We start from the raw sequence: 17,153 nt of genomic DNA on the forward strand, positions 1-17,153 counted from the left end.
CGTGCTGTCGGACAAGTGACCATGGTCTCCTCATTTTGGTGCAAGGTCTCACCGACACCAGCCTCTAGAAGCTCCGGGAGATAGCCGAGTGACTGACCCTGGATCATCGCGAAATGACGTAACGTCCTTTTGGGGCATGCAGGACTAATGGACTAATCAGCCAGATGACAGCGAGACGCCTCTGGCCCATTTTGACGTCTGCTGGAGCGCAAGGACTGCCACCGGCGCCCGCTAAGGACAAACTGCCCGCCAGCGCGAATCACGAAACCATCATCTCAGCTGTTTTGGACATTATCTGCCTAGCGCGACATCTACAATCTGGCTGCACCCCTTCCCGCTGCGGATCCAGTCTGTTCCTGCCCTGCACGGTGCTAGCAGAGGCGGCTTCCTTGGACACATCGAACCTTCCCTCCCAAGCACCCAGCCCTGGAGTGCGTGTATTCTCCTGGTAATCAATCGGCCAAGCGCGGCAGTGCTCATTTCGACAGCCTCAAGATCGTGTGCAGCGCCTTCCGCAGACGTTGCAGCCCTCGCACACTGTTCGACGCTGAAATCGCCTCCAACGACGTCATCTCCCACGCACTGTCTTACGCCCGCCCGTCCATGCTTCACAACATCGGCCCGCTGTGAAGTACCCCGTCCCCCCAACGTCCCGCAACTGTACTCATGACGACGACCCGATGAGAGCATGCAGAAATGACCCAGACACCGAAGCCCTCATCCACGACACCGAGGGACCCCATTGACACGGCAGCTTCCTCGACACCACGCCCGCCGCTGCAGCGAGTCGCAGCGAGCAACGCCTTCTACTCGTCGCAGACATCCATCGCCTCTTCGCACGACGCCGAACCTTTGACAGACCAAGATGACGAGACCTCGGCCACAGAGAGCACAGATATGAGTGAGGACGACCAGGCTGCACATGGCCGAGGTGGTGCAGCGACAGCAGACCGGCAGGATGCATCGCCCGACGAGATGGAGGTGGAGCGTCTGCGCGCACTCCAGCTGCAGATGCTGCAGAAACAGCAGCAGCGCGCGCGCCAGCGTGGCCTGCCCAGTGGCATTGTGCCCAGTGTTGCGGGTGCCCGGAGACCGTCGCCCATCAAAGAGGAGCCCATGGCCACCATGTCGCCCACGCTGGAAGGAGCTTTCAACAGCCCGAGCCCACTTCCCACGGCGCAGACCACTTCGACCGAATCGACAGAGTCTGCGCGAACAATCCGTGGAAGCGTACCCCCGACACCTTCAGGACATGCCCTAAGAACGCCCTCCTATCCTTTCCCCACTGTCCCGGGCACTCCTCGGTGGGCTTCAACATTCCACCAGCCATTCACTAACCTTTCGCCGACCGTGTCCGCTATTCATGCGAGGGACTTCATGGCGCCGTCGGAAAGAATAGCTTCAGAGACCAGTACCCCTGCCGCCTCGATGACTCCTTTCGCGCCTGGCCCAAGAACACACCATATCACAGAAGCCGAAGATCCTCGCTACCCAAGTCCCAACCTCTACGATCTGGTTCTGCGGCTGAACGCCGAACCGGGCCTGCCTGCCTGGTGGACCACCGTTACTGCAATCATGCGTGAACACTACGGCGCAAATCGAGCGACATTGGCAGTACCAGCGGATGCCTCAGATATTGAGAATGTGCCCTGGGGTCAGAAGACTACTTACACTGCGACCGCAGAAGATGGCAGTCCTCGTGCAGCCATGTACCAAGACCTTTCGCAGCACATCCGAAAGGGCTCAGTCGAGCAAACTTTAGGCTTTCAACCTGGTGATGCGCCAGATATGCCACCCACACCATTCATACCAGAGAGAAGACCAAAGCTCTTCTCTCGTCATTCTTTCGCCGGACATGAACGCCAGAAACAACAAGCGTCACCAGAAAGCCCGACCCCATCCATGTTGAGTCGTCCGCACGGCCCACTGAGAGCCGTTAGTCACGCACCTCCACGACCCGAACACCCGCTGAGACAGGTGTCGCATGCAAGTTTTGACGGCACATCAAATCCTTACCCAAGCACATTCCCGTCAAGAGACCCCACGTTCAGTGATCCGGACTTTTCTAGTGTAGGCGACTCATCGCCACCCACTGCTGTGTTCACTGTGTTACGTGCTCTCGACCATGAACCAGACGCTCTGATTGATAACGCAGGTGTAAATCGCGTGTTGGAACGAGGTCGTTTAGTGACACTAACCAGAGATTATTCTGCATCGCGGTCAACGTCAAGTGAGGATGTCTCAGACAAACAGCAAAAGTCATCAGAACCCAAAGGGACAGCCACAGGGCAAGAACAGGCCAAAGGGGCACCAGTTCATCGGCGCAACACCCTTTCAGCGGCCGACGCCCGCTTGAATACGCATTATGAGGAGTACGAACAATACCCAAGTTCTCCCTGGGCACAGTCTCCTGCTCCATCTCCCGCAATACAGAACGACCCCGAGGACAACCCCTTCTTCTCGACAGGAAAGCTAGACGAGGAAACCTTCAATCCATCACGCACACCACAAGACTACACACAGTATGGTGCAGTTGAAGCGATTGGTGTTGATAGAGCCAGCACTGTGACTCATGTACCTCTTGTCCATCCCACATTGTCGCAGGCCATGCATCCAAATGACGCCAACACGCCTTCGCAGACTCCTTCCATGTCTCGCAGGCAATCATCTCAATCTATCCCAAGCAGCTCACAGCTCTCAGACGATCACATCCGCCGAGCACCGATTGCCATCCTTTCAATATTGTCGGCAATCGTTCCTTACCCTCGCAACCTTACAAATTCCCTGAAGCATCTTGGACCTCACCTCGCAACGTCTTTCTCCAATGCCTGGCAATTTACCAACACCCAGATGCAAGTGGCCTCCATCAGGCAGCGGCAGACAACAGGTAGCACTGCTGGTAGCATTTCTTTAGGCGCGGATCAGCATAGCCTGGACGATCTTCTTCACCTGAATCTCGAAAATATCTCGACCTCAGCAGCTGGAAGTGTCACAAGCCCATCCGATTATTCTGGACGCTCAAGACATAGCCCTGGCGGGTCAATCGCAGGAACCCCTGGATGGGATGCTTCCTCTCTAGGATTTTCGAACAAGCATTCTTTTAGTAGCACGCCTGGTCACATCACTGGTAGTGAAGCTGTTGAGAGCTATTTTGATGCAAGAAAGAAGACAAGTCGCGCGCCCGCTCCAACGTCTGCCACTGCGCAAGAGCAGTACAGTCAAAAGTCGGAGAAGCGGCATTCAAAGCGTGTCACTGTCAATCCGATTGCCGAGAAGAGTGAAGATGATGTGCTTACTCCACGCAATGACATGACTGCGAAAGAGGAGGGTTCAGCTCAGCAACCTCGTCAACCAACCGGGCCTTCAGATCGCGGCCATTCGCTCCTACACTCTTATGGAGCCGACTTCACGTCCTCGTTTCAGTCACTACCGGCGGCAACCACTCCGGGTGGACGTCCACCCCCGACTCCGGGGCATGTAAGGAGAGGATCTATAACCGAGACTTTTGATATGCCACCGCCATCAGAGTCTCTTCTGCGCACAATCATCGATTCCCTACCTGTGCAAATCTTCACGGCTGCTCCCAGCACGGGCGCGATCACATGGGTCAACTCCAAGTTTCTCATCTACCGTGGCCAAGACTCTCGCCAGGTGCTCCAGGATCCTTGGGATTCGATCCACCCAGAAGATCGCAGCTCGTACCTCGAGCAATGGAACAAATCCTTACGCACTGGCCAACAACTTCAGCAAAAAGTCCGACTGCAAAGATTTGATCAATGTTATCGGTGGTTCTACGTGCGTGTTGCGCCATTAAGGAACAAGCGTCAGCAGATTGTTCATTGGATCGGTACCAATATGGACTTCCACGAGCAGCACACGGCCGAGCTCAATTCGGCCAAGCAACAGGAAACAGCCGCATCCGAAGCCAAATATAGAGCACTGGCTAATTCTAGCCCCCAAATTGTTTTCGTGGTGTCTAACAAGCGAGGCATGACCTTCTGTAACTCACAGTGGATCACCTTCTCTGGCCAGTCCGAGAGTCAGGCGCTAGTCAGCGGGTTTCTGGAGCACGTACACCCCGACGACGTTATCAAGTGCAAATTGCCGGAACTCAGTGAGGATGGCGCTGTTAATGTGCCAACTTCTATGCCTCCGGAACATGGACGAACGGGATCGTCGTCATCCTCCTCTGACGGTTCTTCAGAGACTGAGAGAACAGTCACAAGCCCCATAGGCCAATCACCTGATCGAATGGACATGCCTCAGGCGAAATTATCCAAGCTAGCAAGCACTGGCATCCTTCGGGTCACGAAGGATGCTCATGGTCGCTCGTCGTATTCTACCGAAGTTCGGTTGCGCAACAAAGACGGCGAGTACAGATGGCACTTGGTGCGGATACTTCTCGAAAAGTCTCTAGCGGAAGACAGCGAAGAGGAGACATGGTATGGCACGGCCACCGATATCAACGACCATAAACTGTTGGAACAGACGCTGAAAGAGACTATGGACGCCAAATCCAAGTTCTTGAGCAACATGTCTCACGAGATAAGAACTCCACTAAACGGTATCTCTGGCATGGTCAACTTTCTGTTGGACAGTATCCTCAATGCTGAGCAGCTTGAGCACGTCAATATCATCAAGTCTAGCACGGACAGTTTGTTGAATCTTATCAACGATATCCTTGACTTGTCAAAGGTTGAAGCTGGTATGATCAAACTGTCAATGGAATGGTTGCACCTACCATCATTGATAGAAGAGGTCAACGATTTGAGCATGGGCCTTGCTATTCAGAAAGGACTTGAGCTGAATTACCTGGTGGACGAGGGCGTGCCCTCTATGGTCAAAGGTGACAAATTCCGCATACGTCAAGTGCTCCTCAACGTCGTTGGCAACGCCATCAAATTTACATCCAGCGGCGAGATCTTTGTGCGATGCAAAGTACAATCGCCCGAGCGTTCAGGTCCTCTGGGAGACAATGAAACTGTGGTCAGATTCGAAGTCATTGACACTGGTCGTGGTTTTACCGAACAGGAAGCGAAATTTCTCTTCAAAAGATTCAGCCAAATCGATGCCAGCAGTACTCGACAGCACGGCGGCACAGGTCTCGGGTTGGCAATCTCGATGCAATTTGTTGAGCTACATGGAGGCAAGATGGACGCCCGCAGTGTACCTAACAAAGGGTCTACGTTCTTTTTCACGATCAAATTCGGACTCCCAACCGAAGAGGATCATCCACCGCCTGCTGTATCAACACCCGGAACACCAGCGATGGAGCCCGTTAAAGTAATTGCACCTGTCACGCCACTCACAGTGCAGCCATCGCCTCTACAAAGAATTGTGCATCCCCAGGTCGCAGCCACAGCGCAGCTCAGGCGAGTATCCAGCGTATCATCTGACCGGAGTGAATCCGTCAAATCTCCAGCGTCTAGCCATGCAGCCTCGGAGCGATCACGTGACTCGCCAGCTCCATCTCTCTCGTCTGGCAGTTCCGACCACTCTTTGACCAGTGCGGCACTCACTGGGAAGTCAAGTCTGCGCTCCGAGAGATCGTCAGCTTCTTCGTTCTTCCAGCAGTCAAGTTCTACCTCGGAATCCAGTATCAATCTCGCACTCCCACCAAAACGGTCCGACAGTGATCGAGACAACTCAACAACCTCGGTTGACTCCACGAGCACCATACGACCTGAAGCACATCGCAGTCTCTCGCCTCTGGGAAGCGCCTTGCAACCGCCAATGTACTCCATCTTGGTTATTTGTCCGCTGCTCCATAGTAGAGAAGCTACAATACGCCATATCAAAAACACGCTCCCAGAGGGCATACCGCATCAGGTGGCTGGGCAAGCGAGCATTATTGAGGCGCAAAAGATGATCGGCGGCGATAATCCAGTCCTTTTCACGCACGTTGTCCTCGTCCTCCATGATACTGCCGAGGTACACGCAATTATGGATCAGGTCTTCAGCTCCATAAACTATGGCAACACTTCGGTTGTGGTAGTTTCGGATCCATCGCAGAAGAAAGAACTAATCAAAGAGGCTCCAGTCTATGACTATGAACAATTGCACATCGACCGACGACTGCAGTTCATCTACCGTCCTCTGAAACCCTCTAAATTTGCAGTCATATTTGATCCCCAAAAAGAACGCGAATCAAGTACGGACCGCAATCAAGATAGCGCCCAGCAGGTTGTTGTCAGCCAGAAGTTGGTGTTTGAGGAGCTCAAGCGACGCGTAGGTGGTAAAGGTCACAAAGTTTTACTTGTTGAGGACAACAAGATCAACCAGACAGTATGCTATTCTCGTCAGCATAACAAGAGCTTTGCTAATACAGACAGGTGGTTCTCAAATTCCTCGCGAAAATCGATGTCGAGACTGAAACAGTCATGGACGGTGTTCAGTGTACTGACACCGTTTTCGCAAAACCACCAGGCCACTACTCCATCATTCTGGTACGTTTATACGCTTTCGATGTCTATAGTCATACTAACTGAACCACAGTGCGATCTGCACATGCCGAACAAGGACGGCTACCAGGCATGCAAAGAAATCCGAAAATGGGAGAAGAAGCACGGATACCGACGCACTCCCATCATTGCCCTCTCCGCGAACGTTCTTGGGGATGTTTATGCCAAATGCGCGGAAGCGGGCTTCAACTCGTATGTGACGAAGCCCGTTGAGTTCAAACAGCTCTCCATCGTCATGACGAAATTCTTGGACCCCGCCGACCCCTCCAAACCTCCCGAATTCATGAAGTCGAAGAAATAGACACGGCCGCATACCTTATACGATTCATCACTAAGTAACATATTTTGATCTCGGCACAACTTGCATCAGCGATACGGCGCTATCGGGCATTGCACGCGATTCCTGGCGCGGTATAATGACAACCTGGGCGATATGGAAACCCATACCCGAACAGGTGCACCTTCCGAATGCCGCCTTTCCTCGCGTTCAGCGCGCTTTTACTTGATTTACCTTTGTTTGCATCTGGACGGTGTGGGATGACTGGACTTTGGAAATCAGCAGCATTTACTCGGTGTATGATTGCCTACGGGCGCATGGACGGCGTTTTCCTCGGTGGTTTTGTCTTTTACTTGCTCGTAATGGTGGGCAGAATCGACTGGTAGAGGAAGAGACGGAACCGGAATGCGCGCTGGATACACGGGGCGTGGATATGAAGACACGCAGTCTTGTATTATAGCGACACATCGGACGGGAAGGAGAATCAAAGGATACATTTAGCGAATATTAATTGTGATACCCCCACGCTTCTCTGAAGTATGTCTCTTCGCGAATGTGGGGCTGGCAACGGTCGAGATGCTTTCCACGAATGACAGATGCTTCATTGCTCGATCCAAGGACAGTATCGTGACCCTGTCTCCGCACTGCTGATGCATGCTCAACCTCGCGTCCGGTCAGCTTATTCCCCATTGGCCCGGGTCCAACATGCATCTCTGCACGTCCTACACTCGCGTACCCGCTAATTGGCCACACTCACGCAGCATCCCTGTATGTGTCGTCATCGGCACCCATCTTCGCTCATCGAGAATGACACCGCAGGCAGACACACAACACCCGTCAAAGTTCCGAGGTTTTATCAAATCAATAACGACACCACTTTTCCCCGCCTTTCCTGCTCTTTAGTCCTTCATGCCCGACGACCCCATCGACACATATCACCGCGCGCAGACTCACAGGACAGCTCGACTTTTAAGCATGGCGTCGGCCACTGGGATTCCAGCTACTGTTGCGAGGGGCCAGAGTGAGGAGGAGCCGCTTTTGGGAGGGCGGGGCGATGCAAGTCAGGCTGAGGGTCAGCGGGTGTGGAACAATTTGTGGATCGGTATGTGAAGTTTTGGTGGGAATGTTCGCATGTTGTGTGAGACTGACGGAAGTGAATAGGCACAGCTCCCATTGCTCAAGCCGGAATCTGGATCCTCGCTGCGATTGTCTGGGGCGCGATTTTCAGCAAGAAGTTGATCTTCTTCTCGGCGCATCCGGTGCGTTCCCTCATCATACCTCATTTTTGCTCAATTCTGACAAAATGCGTGTAGCTCCTCAACTCCGCAGGCTTCCTCCTCTCCATCCAGGCCGCCCTCATCCTCCAACCCACGCACACCCCCTCTCAAAAACGCACAGGCACACTCGTCCACTTCCTCCTCCACGTCCTCGGCGCATCCGCCCTCACCGCAGGCCTTATCGTCATCGAAATGAACAAAGCCGGCCCGGGCCACGAACACTTCGAGTCCCCGCACGCACGGCTCGGCCTAGCATTTTACGTCCTCATCTACATCCAGGCGCTGGTCGGATTTACGCAGTACTACGTGCCGCAGCTATATGGCGGCGTAGACAATGCCAAAGCGATTTACAAGTACCACAGGGTTGCGGGTTATGTTATTGCGATACTGGGGTTGGCGACGATTTGCGCGTCGAGCTGGACGACGTACAGTTTGAATGTAGCCCATATTCAGCATTGGGCGGTTATTGTGGCGAGTGTGCTGGTGCTGGCGGGGGTGGTGCCGAGGATTAGGTTGAGTAAGTTTGGGATCAAGAGGGCGGAGGGTCAGGTTAGGTTGTAGGGATCAGGTGCATAAAAAGAAGACATAAATCATGTGTGGTATGAGATTGGATATACATGCAACGCCCTAGTTGCATGTCCTGGCGCAAGTTGCATGAAAATGTTCAAGGTCACTGAAAACTTTTGTACTATTTTTGAGATCAAATTGGGTATCTCCATCTTCTCTCAATGCTAAACTAAGCCCCCCAATGCAGAAGTGGTATCAATCGCTAATGTAAATGCTAACAAAACTTCCTCCCATTTCCTCTCATAGGAGCATCACAACCGCACCAACAGCAACACCCACCATCGCCCCCGCCGTCCTTACCGCCCCTCCGCCCGTCGACACCGCACTCGCGCTGGCAGGCGCCTCCCCAGCTAACGTTGTCGTCGCCCTCAATCCGCCCACCGTACTCTTCGCACCCTGCACAATCCTACTCGCATCGCGCGACGTACTCGCAGCCGCCATGACCGGCACACTCGTCTCCGTCGCGCCACAGACCCAATGGCTCAAACTGCCCGCGAACATGTTGACGCAGAACGGGGCGTCGGACGCACTGCACGCCATGGCGCCGGGATCGTCGAAGCACGACTTATCGTCAAGACAGGAGGCCAGCGACGCCGAGTTGACGCAGCGGGTTATCGGGGCGCAGGACGAGGATGCGCAGCATCCGAACCAGTTTGCGGAAGATGAGGAGAGGCATGTTGATGCTGCGGTGCAGGAGAGGGGGAATCCTGCACATGCGTTAGTTTGTTTGGCTTCGGGGACTGGGTTCGGCACTGCGGAGTGATCATCCTCGGTATCAACCCCGGTCCTGTTGGACTGTGGGGATCGTGGGACAGGCATAGGCATGGGCATGGGCTGATCGTTATGAATCACGCTGTAAGGGGCTGTGTTGGGAAGGATGTGTTCGGCGTAATTTTACGCGGGACGGCCGGACATACATACCTCCATCGCCATTGAGGAACCCGCAGACTGCAGGATTCGAAGAGGGTTTTTGTCGGCGGAAGAGCTCGGGGAGTGCGGGTGTGGGTTTGGGTGTGAAGCCGTTGAGGGCGGCATATACGAGATCGGTGACCGGTGTGGGTAGGGGTCCGTCGAATGCGATGCCATATACCGATGCGCTGAATGCAAGGAGAGTTGCGAACTTCATATTGAAGTTTGTGAATGTGTGTGATTTCGAAGCCGAAATATGAAAATGCTGATGCTGATGCTGATGTTTGTCGGAACTTGTGACTTTGTGCGTTTCTTCCCTTGCTCTTGAACCACAGAAGCAAACCCTCGAATATGTATTATAAGTCTCAAAGAATGCGGCGTCGAACCAAAAGAAAACGAAGAAGCAACGAAAAGAAGAACGGCTGATCGAGACTAAAAGGAACCACTCCGCGTATAAGTCACCAGTCAAACCTCTCGGGGACCTCGCACGTTTTGTGCCTCAGCCTATACCCACTACTATTCCAGCCCATGTCGACATATTGGGTGAAGTGCACGATATTTTGAGAGACTTAGCGCAAGAACCAGGCGTCCTGACCAGGGCCGGCGTGGCTTAGGTGCGCGATGTGACTTGTCGTTGAAGACCAAGCCCGCGCGAAGTTCAGGCCAGCCATTACGGCCGTTTGGCGCTGCGGTGGCTTGCCAATAGTACTCCCGGAAGTAGCCGCGCTTGGTGTTTGGTTTGAAGATGTGCGCGTCGATCAGGGTCGCGTCGGGTGTACCTGGCAGGGCTCAGGGGTACAATGATCGTCAGTTGCGGAATGCGAAACATCAACAGTGAGGTCTTGTTTGCGACTGCGCAATTATCGTATGTTCTTCAGTGATGTTATTCGGTGTGTTGTTAGAAGAACAGGTGCCCTCCACGTGGTCGTTGTTATGGTAGAAGGGTTAGTGGATAGATTGATCTGGACCGGGCGGTGGAGTGGTGAGCTGAAGACGAGAAGCCACGGAAGCATTACGTACGGCTAGCCCGAGGTCTTGGCGAAGCATAACGGGCGTAAATGCGCAGAAAAGGATCCTTAGGTACATGCACGATGCGATGGATACGATGGAAATTGTGGGGAGACAGAAGGCTAGACAGACTCGGCAATCTTGTATACTGAGAATCAAGAGGGTACGAGATGGCTGGAACCACGTGCTGCAACGGCAAACCCATCAGTCACCAACCTCAAAGCGCTAGCGAACAATAGCGAGAACATCAATGAAGCTCGGCTAGTTCCTTTCGAAGCGAAATCGATCGCCGTCCCGTAAACACGTGCTTGTGCTCGACATCAGCATGAGCCTTGGAGGAATGGTGCTTAGACGAGCAAGATATCCTGGTCTTTTATGCCCATGGCATCTACTTCCACGAGCATCATTCCATCCACGTACGCGTCTCCGATGACCTGGTAGGCTCCATCATCTCGATCCGTCATTCGTCTCAAGACATGGGGTGTGGAGGCAGAGTTGAAGACGCAGAGTATGTCGCCTGGCTGTACGCCTTTGATGGTGAAGCCGAAACGTCCATGTTTAGTATTGAACAGCTGTCTATCGCCCAGCCTTCCTAACTTGGCCAGAATGGGTTGATAGGGTGAGCTCATCCTTACACGTGCAGAGCATCTTGGTCCGATCTCTGGGGGCACTTCTTCTATTCCAGCTGCTTTTCTGTCGTGTCGACATGTTAGTCTCCTTCACGACTTGATATTACACACGTACCTTCTTATTGACTCCAAGATCCAGTTACATGCTTCAGCTACGTGTAGCATTGTACCGCGGAAGATACGACACATTGTCATGGTGATTGGCTTGTTTGACTCATCCAAGAAGTTGTCAGCAAATAAAGTCTTCCAATAAGTCTTCTCCGAGACACGCCAGGTTTCAATCTCATCTCCATCATCTTCATGGTCGTACTTTTCCAAGATTTTCTGAGCGATGGTTTCGTGCCATTGGGCAACAGTCATGATCCACCTTGCACCCTCTCCCTCTTCGCCTGTTTTCTCTAAGTTTCGTACGCACGGTGCATGGGTAATCATAATCTCGTCCACAAATTTCCCTCGAATCATCAGTTCACCGACACGAGATCCTGCTGTGACAACAGTAGGCTGTGCACTGGCACAATATTGAGCAGTATTGTGCCCAAACATCGTAATTCTCGCAGGCACACAGACAAACTTGGTCATCCTTCCTTGATGATGAAAGTCAGGCACCCAAGAAGGAAGCCCATTGAGCTTGTGGAATGAGAATGCCATATTGAAGACTCGCCACCAGAACTGCGTTTTGTTTGGATCGTTGTTGAGCAGAAGATATGTCGCGAATCGAGTGTACAAAGTCGGGACCGACGTGTAAGCGTGAAAGTCAATCGCAAGACTAGCTAACTCTTCTTCTCTGATGAGTCCTAGCATGCCGTAAACTCGGTCTTGTTCCAAGAAGCAAGCATGCTCTCCTGTCATCAGAAGAGTCACACGAAGGAGTAGGGATACGGAGTCCAGTGACAATGACGCTCTGCTTCCTTGTGCTAGCTCTCTGATGTGGAAAACCGTGGAGTTATCGAACCCCATGTGTCCAGGCTTGACTGGATTGCCGTTGATATCAGAAATCTTCCAATAAGAGACTCTGTCATTCTCCACTGCAGATTCGAGCGACGCAGCGTCAATCTTGTCCGCCCCGCAAAGGAACACTATATCAGAAGCCAATGCCACTTCTTGTATGATCCAAACCCTTGAGTACCATGAATTGCGCAAAAGGTGAAGGATTGCTTGCCATAACTCAGGTTCGAGGTCGCGCAATGGCAGCGCGACTTTCTCTTCTCTCGACGTATACGTTGATGCTTTACGCCGCGTTGCTTCTTCCACAATGTACGGAAGCAAGCTAATAGCATTTGAGATGTGCGATTGCACTTCAGCAGGCGCGCAGCCAAGCCAGACCCATACTCGCTTTGCTCTTCGATACAGTTGGCCCATAAGCTTGATCTGGACAGCCTTCTCATCGTCGTCGTTTTGATTGATGCACACAGCGTCCACCCATATCGGCCGATGCGTCAGTTCTCCCATACGGTGCGCTAAGAACGGCAAGGCTGAGTATAGATTATGATGCACTCGCATGGATTTTCCGTTGCAAACAATCGGGTAGGTCTCGAGCTGTGAACCCCAGGTATAAGACAGAGCGTCGAATTCGAGGGCCACGGATTCAAGACTGACTGTATCGAGAATCCAGGCAGTACTCTTGTTGTGGGTATCTGGTCTAAGTAGGCGAATCTCTGCAGGGCCTAGGTTTGTGTACTCGTATGGAGTTAATGTTGCATCCATAGCTGTTGAGTTATGGGTCGATCTACTAGATGTTCGATTGCCGAAGAGATGACACTCACACAGGCCAAAGAATTGTACAAAGTGATCGCGACAATCAGTCAGATTTGACACGAATGTAAAATATCCACTGCAGAAGCTCTCGTCCAATGGTGTTGCCGGATGATAGCCAGCCAGACTGGGGTAGAATCCTAGACCTCGCTTCCGCGGAGAGATGAGAGGCTACTGCTTATTGTCAGTCACAATAGCCAGAGAGATATGATCAAGGGTTGAGGAGACTACAGCGGTTTAAGGAGCTAGGAAATGTACCGATACGCAAAAGTAGGTCCTATCAGTGCAGCCTGACCAGCTAACCAGCATTGGTAGCCACGCTGTGGCCCTGCTAAAATTGAACCTGACACGGATCTTAAAGCTCTTTATTTGACTGCCGCGCACCAAAAGAATAGGGTAGCCAGTGCTACAACCGTAAACGTGAGTTGATCAAGTATATTTTGAATCTTGAATAATGCACTTGCCAGGGTGCTGTAGACGCGAAGTTGGAACAACATCTTCAATTCCCTCCCCTTCTCGACCTATGTCCATTGCATATCAAACAAGCATATTGCCCAACTTAATCACCATGCCCAAGACGAAATCCGACCTCTCTTCTTCAAGCTCTTGTCAATCTTCGTCGTTAACTCCTCCAATTCCTCTACAATGGCGTCATGTTTGGCGGTTTGCGCCTGCAGATTATTCTGTAAGATGTCTGTATCCGACAAATCAAGGGCGTTGTTCGGTCGACACAGTTGAGGCACTATACTTAGCCTATCCTCGTCTTTTTCCGAGACGAAATGGGGATACTGCTGATGCAGCTGTATCAATATCACTTGCAACTGGTCATTCCGCTGATAGAGTGTCCGTATGGCTGCAATGAGCGATGCATCGGATGCAGCTTCTAGTAAGACTGGATCATGGTAGCAGTCGTCTGTAGTAAAGAAACACTTGAGTAGCAGTTCCTCTTCATTGTGCCTATGATTCAAAGTCCGTTCAAGTGTGAAATCTGCACTTCATGTGGTCTCGGTGTTGGGCGTATGTGGAACTGTGATTGGCAGGACTGCTGCGTTGAAAGGCATCTTAGACATATGTCAGTGAAGGAATGTATTGTGGATGCTGGCCTTGATTCCACGAGCTATGATCTGAACGAGGTCATGTTACCAGAAAAAGTAAAAAGACACAAATATGGTGCAAAGTGAGACACAAGGAAAACATACTGAGTCACTTCGCGAAAGGAGTGCATGTAAAACAGTGCTGCCATTGCTCTGTATGAGACATGTTGTGGGAAGCAAACATGTGAAGTAAGTATGGTGCTCAGTAAGATTTGCATCTGTTATATCTTGGCTACTCACAATACCATGTAGACTTGAGGACACCTGCACATCCTTAGCTCATACAACATGTGCATGTTAGTGTTCTGCTCCACCCTCTGAACTTCACTGTAATAGAGCTGCAAATCATTGGAACTATTGCCCTGAAGGTTTCTTCTTCAAAATCATATAACCCCATCGTAATAAAACTAATCATGCTAGGGGCCACTTCGCTCCCAAGATAGCCGTCTTCTATCTCCAGTGCTCCCGCTCCCCTGGTACACCCCCGTTCCAACCACCATTCCTCCTCCCAAGCCCCCTTGGGTAATGAGAATTCTGTCCACCTGGCATCCTGCCGTTGTCCGGAAACCCCGATCCTCGATGACCGGGCATAGGGCTCACTGACCTATACTCATTGAGGTAGTAGCCTGGACGAGGATGTTCTTGCATATTTCTGGGCGGCGAAGGGCCGCGGCTTTGGTAGTAGGAGCTGTGTTGTAGGGAATGTTGTTGTGCATCTTTTGTAGTTGGGTCTGTTGATAGACTGTGGTGTTATGGTAAAGCTGGATACTTGTGGAGTTTGAAAGTCTGTAGCGCGATGTAGAAGATCCTTTGTATTGTGTTGGATCGAGTAGCATTGTGCTACGTCGTGTTGGAAGAGAATGTGTTGTGCTGGAATGACGAGTGTGACAATTTAACTTTCGCAGAGACACAAACATCACAAAGACGACCACGACAAAGATCGAAATACGTGTAGTCGACTCTCTTTGATGTTCATTGCTAGATCTATTCTTACGTTTGTTTGCTGTTAGATTGTATTTATCTGTTCTTTCTAACAATAACTTTGAATATCTGGATTGCTTCAGGAAACCACGCAAGCATAACACAAGCGTGTCATCTGATAAGACATGTCAAGTACGTAGTAGATAAAACGACGAGCAAAATGAAGTTCACCTAGTCGACGTTCTCAGAAAGGAGCAAAAAAAGGTCAAAAACATACAACAGTCGGAATTCGCTAATGGTCACCCACTTAACTACTACTCGACCGGTACGATGCTTGTGTAAGGCTGAGCGGACGGGAAGCCCAATTGTCATCGTCCTATGGTCGTATGTGAAGGAAATGGCTAGCTGTTAGGCTCATGTTGTTGCAATGTGCAACTTGTTAGCGCTTCTGGCTTTCCTGAAGGCACAATACAGCCAATTCCTGACTGCCCAAAAACCTCCATGTCAACGTCCTGCAGTTGTATGTGATGAACTTCTGAATTTTGATGGAAAATGATCAGGAGTTACTAGAGGAAACATCTAGTGCTCACCTACAAGCACAGTGCTATCCTCAACCCTGTCTTCCTCACTTCCACTTCCACCCAGCAATCCGTCTCCCTCCTTCTCCTCAGCCATAGACGGCTGCACAACCTGCCGTCCTTTCCAGTTCTTCATCATACTGTCCAAGCGCTTCCGCAATCCATACTGCATCCACAGCGGCAGACTCCTCAGCCTTGGCGCAATCAACCAAGCCGTCTCCGGCAGAGTCATGTGCTTTGATTTCCCGCCCAGAACGGCCTTCACAATCTCCTCAGCCACTGTCTCGGGGTATAAGAACTTGCTGTCGAAGCCTTCGAACAGCGCGGTGCGTGTGTAGCCCTGGCACATCAAGACCGTGCGGACCTTGGGTGCCTTGTAGTGTGTGACCAGCTCGCTCGCGAGGCCTTCGTGGAAGGCTATGGCAGAGGCTTTGGACGCGGCGTAGTCGACCATTGACGGGGCTGTGACAAAACCAGCTAGACTGGCTACTGTGCAGATGAGGCCGTGGTTCTTGCTGACCATGTCTGGCAGGAATTGTTGGGCGAGGTAGTAGTGTGCAAAGGCATTGACCTTGAATGTGAGGTTGATGTCCTTCTCCGTGCTCTCGAGGATTGTCTTGCCACGTACGACACCAGCGTTGTTGATTAGGACGGTCGGGTTGCCGAGGGTGGAACGGATCTGCGAGCAGGCGGAGGCGATGGAGTCGGGAGAGGAGAGATCGCAGTGGAAGAAGCGAACAGAAGGTGGTGCTGAGGTTTGTTAGTGATTTCCTCCTAGTACGCATCAAGGTAGTTCTTACCCTCGTATGTGAGCTCCTGTATATCTAGCACAGCAACCTTGATGCCCCTCTCAGCAAGCAAATGCACCACGACCTTGCCAATGCCATCACTGCCACCCGTCACAACAACAATCTCCTTGTTCCAGTCGTAAGTGTCATTGCTCCAGTTGTTCGTCACCGCGCTGTCGAGCCACCCGCTGAGACTGTTCAACAGACCGAGTCCGACAAGGGTCCTTAGATGTTTGAATGCGGCACCGTGCTCGGCTGCGAGTATGTTTCCACGCGTAGTAAAGCGACCCAGTAGGATGAGGGGGAGTGTCAAGGCTGGGTTAAGCACTGTCAACTTGAGTAGTCGACCAATCGTGTCGCCAGTGATGCCTGTTCATAAACTCAGCATGTAAATTAGGTTGTGTCTATCCTGGGATGTAGTGCTTACCTTCACGCGAGAGGCTCCATTCGCTTCGGATAGGCATGTTGGCGATCAAAAGACACTAAGAATTAGGAATCGAAGTCGTGCATTCAAGGAAGGTTTGGACAAACTACAAGGCTGCCAGTAGGCAATACCTAGCCTCACATCTCAAGCGTCGCTCTTTATGAGCAGAGTGCCTTCACCCTGGCACTTGGCACCTCGAGGCTGCTTCCGAAAAATGCGGGGCTGCAGCACGCGCTAGCCGAGGTCGCGCCGTACGGGAGCTTGCACGCGTCGGCCAAGAAGCACATGGCAATGTGCTCGGTCATTGAGATCATCGGTTATCGAGCTCTGCCTTTAGTTATGACTCAAGTTCGTCAAGGGTGCCAATTTTTGAGATGAACTAATAATAATTGTCGCTATGATCGTCTTGAAGACATAGATATACAGATCAAAGAAAATAAAAATGCTCAAGCCTTTTGCCACGTGTCC

General features: G+C 51.7%; 8 protein-coding genes across 8 annotated transcripts; 3 read left to right on the forward strand and 5 right to left on the reverse strand.

Annotated features, from left to right (window-relative positions):
• Positions 1-696: 696 nt before the first annotated feature.
• SNOG_02675 (hypothetical protein) lies at positions 697-6,762 on the forward strand (the record flags this gene model as incomplete). Its single annotated transcript, XM_001793221.1, has 6 exons — positions 697-1,935; positions 2,407-5,372; positions 5,465-5,624; positions 5,830-6,285; positions 6,333-6,446; positions 6,496-6,762. The coding sequence occupies 6 exons, from the start codon at positions 697-699 to the stop codon at positions 6,760-6,762; spliced, it is 5,202 nt and encodes a 1,733-aa protein (XP_001793273.1).
• Positions 6,763-7,713: 951 nt separating this feature from the next.
• Positions 7,714-8,576, forward strand: SNOG_02676 (hypothetical protein; the record flags this gene model as incomplete). Its single annotated transcript, XM_001793222.1, has 3 exons — positions 7,714-7,840; positions 7,900-7,997; positions 8,052-8,576. 3 exons carry the CDS (start codon positions 7,714-7,716, stop codon positions 8,574-8,576), a joined length of 750 nt encoding a protein of 249 aa, XP_001793274.1.
• A 217-nt stretch (positions 8,577-8,793) lies between these two features.
• SNOG_20028 (hypothetical protein) lies at positions 8,794-9,345 on the forward strand (the record flags this gene model as incomplete). Its single annotated transcript, XM_001793223.1, has 1 exon — positions 8,794-9,345. The coding sequence occupies one exon, from the start codon at positions 8,794-8,796 to the stop codon at positions 9,343-9,345; it is 552 nt and encodes a 183-aa protein (XP_001793275.1).
• On the reverse strand, positions 8,823-9,708 carry SNOG_02677 (hypothetical protein; the record flags this gene model as incomplete). Its single annotated transcript, XM_001793224.1, has 2 exons — positions 8,823-9,289; positions 9,504-9,708. 2 exons carry the CDS (start codon positions 9,706-9,708, stop codon positions 8,823-8,825), a joined length of 672 nt encoding a protein of 223 aa, XP_001793276.1.
• A 1,138-nt stretch (positions 9,709-10,846) lies between these two features.
• On the reverse strand, positions 10,847-12,832 carry SNOG_02678 (hypothetical protein; the record flags this gene model as incomplete). The annotated part of the gene is made up of 2 exons (XM_001793225.1): positions 10,847-11,192; positions 11,244-12,832. The coding sequence occupies 2 exons, from the start codon at positions 12,830-12,832 to the stop codon at positions 10,847-10,849; spliced, it is 1,935 nt and encodes a 644-aa protein (XP_001793277.1).
• Positions 12,833-13,443: 611 nt separating this feature from the next.
• Positions 13,444-13,832, reverse strand: SNOG_02679 (hypothetical protein; the record flags this gene model as incomplete). Its single annotated transcript, XM_001793226.1, has 2 exons — positions 13,444-13,772; positions 13,811-13,832. 2 exons carry the CDS (start codon positions 13,830-13,832, stop codon positions 13,444-13,446), a joined length of 351 nt encoding a protein of 116 aa, XP_001793278.1.
• A 378-nt stretch (positions 13,833-14,210) lies between these two features.
• SNOG_02680 (hypothetical protein) lies at positions 14,211-14,690 on the reverse strand (the record flags this gene model as incomplete). The annotated part of the gene is made up of 2 exons (XM_001793227.1): positions 14,211-14,238; positions 14,575-14,690. The coding sequence occupies 2 exons, from the start codon at positions 14,688-14,690 to the stop codon at positions 14,211-14,213; spliced, it is 144 nt and encodes a 47-aa protein (XP_001793279.1).
• Positions 14,691-15,408: 718 nt separating this feature from the next.
• Positions 15,409-16,725, reverse strand: SNOG_02681 (hypothetical protein; the record flags this gene model as incomplete). Its single annotated transcript, XM_001793228.1, has 3 exons — positions 15,409-16,223; positions 16,274-16,630; positions 16,689-16,725. The coding sequence occupies 3 exons, from the start codon at positions 16,723-16,725 to the stop codon at positions 15,475-15,477; spliced, it is 1,143 nt and encodes a 380-aa protein (XP_001793280.1). The 3' UTR covers positions 15,409-15,474.
• Between the last annotated feature and the right edge of the window lie 428 nt (positions 16,726-17,153).

This window comes from Parastagonospora nodorum (genome assembly GCF_000146915.1).
Source record: "Parastagonospora nodorum SN15 chromosome Unknown scaffold_4, whole genome shotgun sequence".
Lineage (NCBI taxonomy): Eukaryota > Fungi > Ascomycota > Dothideomycetes > Pleosporales > Phaeosphaeriaceae > Parastagonospora > Parastagonospora nodorum.